This window comes from Coregonus clupeaformis, chromosome 25 (genome assembly GCF_020615455.1).
Source record: "Coregonus clupeaformis isolate EN_2021a chromosome 25, ASM2061545v1, whole genome shotgun sequence".
NCBI classification, from domain to species: domain Eukaryota; kingdom Metazoa; phylum Chordata; class Actinopteri; order Salmoniformes; family Salmonidae; genus Coregonus; species Coregonus clupeaformis.
The window spans coordinates 11,012,095-11,021,885 of record NC_059216.1 but is presented as its reverse complement, the minus strand read 5'-3'; the positions used below and the strand labels follow the sequence as shown (position 1 = coordinate 11,021,885).

Genomic DNA, 9,791 nt, shown 5'->3' with positions numbered 1-9,791 from the left:
AGAATGTAATAATTTCATTCGAATAATTAAGATATATAAGTGGCTGCATTAAAAATGGTGAACTGAGTTAGTTTATGGCCGTTTAACAGTGCAGCTCATTTCTTGTTATGACAAGCTGCCAGTGTTTACTCCTTTAGCCTCCAGCAAGAGCATATGTAGAGCAGTATACTCATCTCATATTCAATTAGAGGTTCAAATAATATCAGATGAAAAACATGCAAAGTAGCCCATATTTGAACTCTGCGGTCTGCAGTGCCTCTCTCATCCAGAGCTCCTCATGCATGCCCTCTACTGACAGTGAGTTATATGACAGGCTCCAGTTCATCAGGCAACAATTATCACAAGACTCATCATCACCATTATTTCTCATTTATTAAAAATTGACACATAGCCTTAGGGGGGACATTTGTACCTATATATACACACAGAAGTGACAGCTATGTATCAATGTGAATTGAGCCCAGTCATTCTCACCTCTGGACTTCTCCATGTTATTCTCACGTCCTGCCTACACTACTGAGAGGTTACATGAAGCAGGCAAAGAAATAATAAAGAGGAAAGAGAGACAGATACAGTGTGTTATTAGTGGTCCCGTGTGGCTCAGTTGGTAGAGCATGACGCTTGCAACGCCAGGGTTGTGGGTTTGATTTCCACTGGAAATGTTTGTATATACAAAGCACAAACGCTAAAATACATACATGATGACACTGATAGTCTGCTCCCTAATGATAAAACACTGAACATGTCAATGTCCTTGTGGAAATGTGTCAGTTTGGAAGACCAGAGCCCGCTTGCTCTTCCTTGCCACTGCCCCCTGACTCCAATGCCAACTTCTGGCGGTAGCGCTCGGCCCGCAGTTCCTCAAAGCAGAACTCGGAGGCGCCACTGAGCAGCAGATCCTTGCAGTACATGCTCTGCTCCTGAGCTTTCCCCTCTTCCTGCTGCTGTTGCTGCAGTCTCTTCAGAGGAGTCTCATCCCTGCAGGGCTTCCGTGCAGACAACACTGAATTCACCGCTGGGTTGATCTTACACGGTGTCCTGGAGGAATAAGGTGCCAGCACAAATAACTAAAACCTTAAGAACACAGTTGGAGCAGAAACAAACGATGCCACAGGCATACTGCTGGGTTTAAGTCACCCAATTTTGAAAGAATGTATTGCTAGACCTACATTTCTTTAAATAGAAAAATTGATCTTTGCTGTTCCAGCCACAGTAGTTAATTCAGTTAGTTATGATTAAGATGATCTCAGTGAACACTCACATAGCTGGAGGCTGATCCGACTCCTCCACAAAGGGCTGGAAGTTTGGCTTGCTGGGCGGAGCCACAACACTGTGACCAATTCTGGACTTCATTGGCATCTACAATAGAGCACACACAAATTCAGTCATATAAATTATAACAAGCCTTAAGTGCCATTACTGTGTGTCTCATACCTTTACGTTGCTCCATTTCTCAGGCCTCTGTTCGTTCTCCTTGGATCTCGATGGGGGTGGGGCCATCCAAGATTCCAACTTTGGTTCAGAGGGCTCAGCACTGGTAGCCTTGTTCTCATCAAAGATCACAAGGCGACTGTTTTGACCACTGCTGGCCAGAGCTGGTGGGCCTTGTAACTGTAGGCTTCGTGAATTACCTGTGAAAAAACAGGTAATATAGAGTCAAAAATCATAAATATATTCTTCTTCATGACATTACACAACCCAACATGACACTTTAACCTGGAATGGGATGATCTATCATTTTAAAAAGAGACGTGCTTACTGCTCAGTGCAGCACCAACTCTACTGATAGGTGCAACAGCCTTTTTCTTCCCCCTGTGTTTTAGATCCACCAGAGAAACCCGCTCAGGCTTCGCTGCCTCAGCTTCCTCCTCCTCCTCATCCACCATGCCAGACATCACCTGCCGGGACACACGCGCCTGCAAAGCCCTGCAGCAGATTACACAAAACATTGAATTATGGTAGGAAAACTATCATGGTTTCAAGTTAAAACCACCTCAAACAGCATGGAAGTAGATCCAGTAAAAAACTGCATTAAAGTAGATCCATACTTGTGAAACTGCAGGAGTTTCTCCCGAGGTTCAGCCCCACGCTTGAAGCCCTCCTGGTAGACACTGTCTGCTGTTCGAGAGTTGCCCTGATTCTCATACTCCTCAGACCAGGCAATGTAGAAGGAAGCCTGTTGTACTCCTATTCCCTTGCCTCGCATATATCTGTAGATATCCAAAGGCTCGTGACAGCTCTCCGCCTAATACAGGAAGACAGAGTACATACAGTACCAGTCAAAAGTTTGGACACACCTACAGAGTTACCTCTACTGCAGAGGATAAGTTCATTAGAGTTACCAGTCTCAGAAATTGCAGCCCAAATAAATGCTTCACAGAGTTCAAGTAACAGACATCTCAACATCAACTGTTCAGAGGAGACTGCGTGAATCAGGCCTTCATGGTCGAATTGCTGCAAAGAAACCACTACTAAAGGACACCAATAAGAAGAAGAGACTTGTTTGGGCCAAGAAACACGAGCAATGGACATTAGACCGGTGTAAATCTGTCATTTGGTCTGATGAGTCCAAATTAGAGATTTTTGGTTCCAACCGCCATGTCTTTGTGAGACCTGGTCTCCACAATCACCCGACCTCAACCCAATTGAGATGGTTTGGGATGAGTTGGACCACAGAGTGAAGGAAAAGCAGCCAACAAGTGCTCAGCATATGTGGGAACTCCGTCAAGACTGTTGGAAAAGCATTCCAGGTGAAGCTGGTTGAGAGAATGGCAAGAGTGTGCAAAGCTGTCATCAAGGCAAAGGGTGGCTACTTTGAAGAACCTCAAATATAAAATATATTTTGATTTGTTTAACACTTTTTTGGTTACTACATGATTCCATATGTGTTATTTAATTGTTTTGATGGCTTCACTATTATTCTACAATGTAGAAAAACCCTTGAATGAGTAGGTGTGTCCAAACTTTTGACTGGTACTGTACATAGGCATGAATACAACTTGTTTGATTGACACTTGTCACATGATAAAGTTGTATGAAAAAAGGACACGGGTTACTTACAAACTTGATCCATAGGTCAACATAACGGCTGTCATTGTGATATGCATTTTCCTCTGTGAAGCGCATCACAGCTCTCTCCAAAAGCACAGAAAGGTTACTCTCCTTTCCTCCCTGTGGATAGGTCTGCTCTGTCCATTTAACATACCTGTTAAAAAGGAACCATGTTATCTGGCTACAATAATGACATTATCGATGAACATTAAGACATTCACACTAATATTCCTTCAGGTATGATTACAGTCTTGGTCAGAGTAATCATTTTCATCTTACCGATCCCAAACATCAAGGGGGTCATCTCCGTCATACACTCTCAGTTCAGACTCAAAAGCCCTGAAGACAACAAACACATTGGTTGAACACAAAACAATAAGCCTGTTTGTATATTTGTCAACACTGTAATTTCACCCCATTCAGCCAAGCACAGGACCGGAATGCCTTGTGGATCTGCCCCAAAACGGGTTATTTAACGTTAGGTATCTAGTAAGCCAAGGTCCCACTGTATGCAGTCTCTCCCAACCCAAGCACGGCACTGAAATCCCTGTTTGTAGCTAGTTAAGTACTTTAAAGGCATCCTTACTGTTTGTGTTGGTTGGTGGCAGAGCTCGATCCCTCTTGCTGTTGACTGAGTGCCTGGTGTAAAACTGATATGTCCCGACCTTTCTTCAAGGGCTGGATGTTCTCTTTGCAAAGTTCCCAGTCTGCCTCTCCTCCTTCTGCCATTTTGGTTCTGTAAATTAGCTAGCTAGCTAGAATAACAGCAGACACAAACAATGACAAGCCACACAAGTACATCTCTTGGACAACTTGTAATGTTTTACAAAGCAAGTAACAAGCACGGTATCACGCTTTGTAATATTTTTGCAAAAGCACTAGCTAGCAGTAGTTACATAACAACAACCAGCTAGGTAGCTAGCATTATCCAAGTTAGCCACAGCTGGTTAGCAAATCGTATTAGGCTAACGTTATATCAAAACGATCTTACCCTGTTTAGTAGCTAGATATATATTTTATCTTCAACAACTTTCTAGATACAATAATCATATATTTAGTCAAAGTTCAATAACACTGGACTGGATCGTTGTCCTTTTCATGCTGGTTGCTCTGTGTATTTTGAACTCAAACCGCGAGAAGATTTGGCAAAGCTGATTGGATGGTCACACCAACGACGTGAGCAAACGTGCAGTCGTAAACGAGTAACTCGTTAGAAAAATGAAAGGCGTTTTCTGTTGATAGTACATTATTTATGGTGGACTCTAAAACCACTCAAATATAATATCTTCCCTAAAAAATATTTTTACTTCTTTTTTAACGCTTTACATGTATACTTTAAGACTACATTTACCATGTGGCTGCACGCTCATTGAACGCTAGGTTGAAGATGGCCTGGTATATTCTGAACCTAGACTGAATGTACAGGCAACTTCCGGTGGACTTCCTGATTGATCAATGGATGGTTTTCTGGATAGTCTAAACAAATCCAGCTATGAAAGAGTTCGTTTTATGTTTATTTGACAAATGACTGTATCATACGGAGATGGCAAGACGATAGCAGTAGTGGCCGTTCAACCAGATTGCATTACTCTCTAAATGCGGCGAAATGGACAACCGTTGTTATTGTTGTGCATCAAAGTTCACTCTCTTCAGGAAGGAGGTTTGTTTCTACCCCCTACTCATTTTCAGTTGCTGTAGTTAGCTGGATATTTTAGTGCATATAATTGTCCAATAATCTGGTACAGGTTCGAACTCCTTGTTTTATGTTTTGATTGTTATATTTTACAGTTGGGCTGTAAGAACTGCGGGCGTTCATTTTGTTCGGGTTGCCTTACTTTCAACGCAGTGGTGCCTCGTTGTGGCAACACCCAGCAGAAGGTCTGCAAGCAATGTCATGGGAATCTCACAAGGTGGAGTGATGATGTAGTTTTGCTTTTCTACCAAAGCATTAGGCTTATGCAGTATCATGATATTTAATGCACTGGTTTTGCTTCCTCACTGAATACTGTTTTGGCAGTGGAGAAAACCAAAATAATGCCTCAAGATGGTCCCCTCCTGAAAACTACAAAAAGTGAGTACAGATGGGTTGATAAGTCAGTCGACTGTTCGCTATATATTGCTTATCAGTAGATATCATAACGCCTTTTATATTGTGTTTGCTCAGGCGTGTTGCTGCTCTTGAGGCCAAACAAGGACAACCGATTCCACCCCCTGGACCAGGGGGCAGCAGAAATGCCAAACTAGGCCTCATTCCAACCAAAAGTCTGAGTAAAGAGGACCTGGCCATCGCTGAGAGGCTGCAAAAGCTGAAAGAGGACATCAAACCAAGTGAGCATTGTCTAACACACTATGTTGCAATAGGCCTATATCTTTACTGATACCTGAAATTATATCTGTGACCAACCCTTGTTTAGAGTCCATCCCGTCAGAAAAAGAGATTGAATCCCGTCTGGCTGCCCTGAAGGCTCCTATCCAGCCTGCGCCCTCTGCAGGGGAGATGGAGGACCGCCTGGCAGCCTTACAGGGAAGACCTCCTCCCTCCCAAGCCCCTCCACCTGTGAGTCAGAGCATTAGACTACACATATTAGGCTAAAACGTTCTGTGTTGCTGCTATTTGTCCTCATATTCATACTGTATCCAAATCCTTTAGGTCTTAGTGAAGTCCCATTATTGCAATAAGTTAGTTTTGTGGCTCTGCGCAGGTACACCAGCCCCCTGATGTTCGGACCCCGACAGAACAAGCCAATGATCTGATCACTCAGTTGTCAGAGGAAGTTGCCATAGACACCCAACAACCAAATCCTGAAGGTATTTGGATTCTTCTCTGTAACTGTACCAACTTTAGTGAAAAAATGTTATGTCTTATGTGAGATATTTACTGTAGATTAGTCTTTATTCAAAGATAACAATTCAATGGCTTCCCACTCTATCAAGCTGTTGTAAATGCTGAATCTATTTTCCAACCATCACTGACATTTCACCTTGTTTCCATTCAAGGTGTGGACGGCCCCATGAACGACTTGAACAAGCAGGAGGGGGACAGGCTGGAGGAGAACCTGGATAATGGGGGTGGGCTGCAGGATGCAGCCAGGCAGCTGGAGGATGAGAAGAACCGCCTGCTGGCCGACGCAATGGAGGACCTGAGACGGGACCGCTGCTCCCAGGAACAGGTCCTACAGATGGCCAAGAGGCTGGCCCAGCTCAAGGGACAGGACCCTGACAAGGGTAAATTACTAAATGTAGATGTTAACCCCTCCATATAAATACTTCATATAGAATCACACCATAGCTATGAGAGAGGAGAGGAAACCATATTTCAACATACACTGGGTGCTATGTGTGAATGCTTCAGTGTGGTCAAATCTGTGTACTTGTTTATGTGATGTGTCATCTGTGTTGTCATGATGTGTAATGTTGTGCTGTAACAGTGTTCTGTCATGTTGTGTTTCAGTCACCATGGAAGACTTTCAACATCCTGACAGCGAGGATGAGACTGAGGAAGAGGCCATGACGAGGATACTGAAAAAGGTCTGCAACTAAAAACAGAACCTACTTTGTATATGTACTTTATCTCAAAGGAGTCTTTGTTATTTTACATTCCTACCCATAGTGGTGATGCATATCAACCTCTTTTAAGAGTGCTACTTTTCATAACCACAAGGGGCTGCTGTTTTGTCATTTTACTTATAAAGGTCATAATTGAAAGAGACAATTGAAGCTGTGATCTGGTAAAGGTGAATATGAACGATAAAGCAACCTGTGGTCATTGTTTACTCATTCCCAGCTCACGGAAGAAGCTGCATTAGATGAGGCCAGTGGCTATAACATACCTCCTGAGCACAGTGGCCCTAGGAACATAGAAAAGACAGACGCTCGCAAGAAACCGGTAATAAACCTGCAGTCCTCCTTGAATACACACACTTCACAGAATTCCACAAAGTGCCGATAGTAAAAGAACAAAAGGAAATATATATTTGTTTAATCTATGTTATAGACACCAGTTCCTTCAACGTCGTCGAGGACCCCAGCAGCTGTCCTAGCCAGTCAGGATTCAGACAGTGACGAGGATGAGCTTCCCTGGTGCTGCATCTGTAACCAGGACGCCTCCATCCGCTGTCACACCTGTGATGGGGATCTGTACTGCAACCGCTGCTTCAGGTACTGCACAATACTACTACGGCCACACAACTCAAGCAAATCATTGCAATGATTTACGAGAAAGTTAGATTGCCCGCGATTCGTCCTGCTGTTCTTGTAATGGTTTTTCCGAACTATGACCTAGATAAATCTTGTATAAGCTTCCGCCATTCCACAGAGCAGCACATGTATGAAATATTCAGTATGTTCAATTATCAATCTGCTCTTTGTTTCCCCAGGGAGGGCCATGATGAGTATGTCAGGAAAGAGCACCGCACAGCTAGTTACACGGCACCTAAGAAGAAGAAGAATACGTGAGACTGCAGGGGCTGGCACCTCTACTATCTGGATGGTCACTCCTGAGAGATGTGTACTATATCTTTAAGAGGCTGGACAGTTTTCTTGGAATTCCGCAGGATCACAAAGTGAAGGCTGATCCAAACAGTACTACTTGTCTTACAAAGAAGAAACCCTGATTATGTTGCTAATCTAGTGTAATACACAGTAATCTATCAAGTGTAGTTAAAGATTGCTTATAATATTATAATAATATGCCATTTAGCAGATGCTTTTATCCAAAGCGACTTACAGTCATGTGTGCATAGATTTTTACATATGGGTGGTCACGGGGATCGAACCCGCTACCCTGGCGTTACAAGCGCCATGCTCTACCAATTGAGCTACAGAGGACCAAGGATCAAGTGGCTATACTAGGGGGTAACGTTATGGGGTTGCAGCAGCATAATTCAATGCTTACGATCGCTACAGAATAACTATTGTAGATTCCATGACGTGATGTAATGTCTGTAAGCAATATCAGTCATTCACATGTGGACTATTGCCAATAATATGTAATATCTGTGTAATATCAATTTCCCTTTAATATGTTATGTAAGTCTAATTTACTCTCACAAATGTTAAACATTATTGCATTTCAGCATTACCCTAACCCTTTGGATTTTGGTCCAATTAAATAAAGGTGTCTGGGCAATTTGTTGTGCTACCTCAATTGTCTCAGAGGCATAGTTATGAGCGGTGTGGTTTGATTTGATAGTGCACTTGAATTGGCTTGCAGATATCTTATTTGTTGTCATGATACTGAGATAGATGCTGAGTTGGGGCAACAACACAACAACAACACACACAGATGTCGCAAAAACACAAGTTGCTCATTTGGGATGATGTTAGCTTCTCATTAGAGGCCCACAGAGGAGCTAGTACACAATTATTAGTGAAGGCTTTGTTTTCTTTTGGCAGGCAGTGTAGTCTCTGCTTTCCATGACAAACTGACCAGGTGAAAATATGATCCCTTATTGATGTCACTTGTTAAATCCACTTCAGTCAGTGTAGAGGAAGGGGAGGAGACAGGTTAAAGAATGATTTTTTTAAGCCTTGAGACAATTCAGACATGGATTGTGTATGTGTGTTATTCAGAGAGTGAATGGGCAAGACAAAATATTTAAGTGCCTTTGAATTGGGTAAGTGCCAGGCGCACCGGTTTGTGGCAAGAACTGAAACGCTGCTGGGTTTTTCACGCTCAACAGTTTCCTGTATGTATCAAGAATGGTCCACCACCGAAAGGACATCCAGCCAACTTGACAACTGTTAGAAGCATTGGAGTCAACATGGGCCAACATCACTGTGGAACACTTTCGACACCTTGTAGAACCCATACCCTGATGAATTGAGGCTGTTCTGAGGGCAAAAGGAGGTGGGGTGCAACTCAATGTTAGGAAGGTGTTTGGTATACTCAGTGTAATTTAATAGGATCTCTATGGGCAAACCTCTCTAGGGGCTCTCCACTCATACACTACGACAGCCACAGTTTCAGAAAGGCTGGAGAGGAGGATGAAAAATCAGGAGAATTACTTTAATGGAGCCCTTTGCCAGATTATATTTAGTGTATGACAGAGAGAGAGGGGCAGAGTGCAGTTTCATCAGGGTGCATTACTGTCTGGAGAGCCATAATGAAGCTCACCTCCAGGGTTTTAGTCCATTAAGGCCCAGATGGAGGCCCTCTCTGTGTTTGCCTACCTTGGTTATCCCACAAAGTGACCACAGGCAGGAAATGGACAGGCATAATGGATGAAAATGTATGCACTCACTAACTGTAAGTCGCTCTGGATAAGAGTGTCTGCTAAATGACTAAAATGTCTAAAATGCAGATAGAGATAATGGCCCACCTCTCTGCTATAGTTGTTGCCCGTGCTGCTGACATGCTGTCATTTTCAGTCAAGTCCTGTGTTTCAACTAGACACTACCTCTGATCACAAAGAGGAATTTCAGACTCACAGTGAGAATGAGAATCTGTATGACTTCATAAGCGTAAGAGGGATAAAGATGCAATTTAATGAAAAAAAACATGCATTAATGTGTAGTTTGTGTAGCAACACCGGTGTGTTAAGCTGCAAACATGCAGAATTGTTAGAGTGATTTTAGAGTGCTTAAACCGTAACATTGCCCCTCAATAATGCTGATTTATTCACCGGTGCTGAGTGGAATTATATCTTGATGGGTGAAGACAGGATTGGGAAGGTTGGCAGTACCACACTGTAGCAAAACTGCCTTAGGGCTGTGGGGGCTGCCATTCCCCCTGCCCTACT

At 43.1% G+C, this 9,791-nt stretch overlaps 2 protein-coding genes across 3 annotated transcripts; one reads left to right on the top strand and one right to left on the bottom strand.

Annotated features, from left to right (window-relative positions):
• Positions 1–353: 353 nt before the first annotated feature.
• bub1bb (BUB1 mitotic checkpoint serine/threonine kinase Bb) lies at positions 354–4,458 on the bottom strand. Of its 2 annotated transcripts, none has more exons than XM_041847565.2 (9): positions 4,403–4,458; positions 3,638–3,806; positions 3,331–3,390; positions 3,061–3,205; positions 2,049–2,245; positions 1,760–1,926; positions 1,435–1,631; positions 1,262–1,359; positions 354–1,038 (listed from the first exon to the last, which is right to left on the bottom strand). In XM_041847565.2, the coding sequence occupies exons 2-9, from the start codon at positions 3,778–3,780 to the stop codon at positions 768–770; spliced, it is 1,278 nt and encodes a 425-aa protein (XP_041703499.1). In that variant the 5' UTR covers positions 3,781–3,806; positions 4,403–4,458; the 3' UTR covers positions 354–767. The 2 variants fall into 2 exon arrangements, with proteins under 2 accessions (XP_041703499.1, XP_041703497.1); XM_041847563.2 differs by lacking the exon at positions 4,403–4,458 and adding an exon at positions 4,043–4,338.
• A 30-nt stretch (positions 4,459–4,488) lies between these two features.
• zfyve19 (zinc finger, FYVE domain containing 19) lies at positions 4,489–7,798 on the top strand. The gene is made up of 11 exons (XM_041847562.2): positions 4,489–4,711; positions 4,840–4,961; positions 5,069–5,122; positions 5,216–5,379; positions 5,466–5,608; positions 5,754–5,859; positions 6,049–6,276; positions 6,503–6,579; positions 6,836–6,937; positions 7,046–7,209; positions 7,428–7,798. Exons 1-11 carry the CDS (start codon positions 4,658–4,660, stop codon positions 7,504–7,506), a joined length of 1,293 nt encoding a protein of 430 aa, XP_041703496.1. The 5' UTR covers positions 4,489–4,657; the 3' UTR covers positions 7,507–7,798.
• Positions 7,799–9,791: the final 1,993 nt, after the last annotated feature.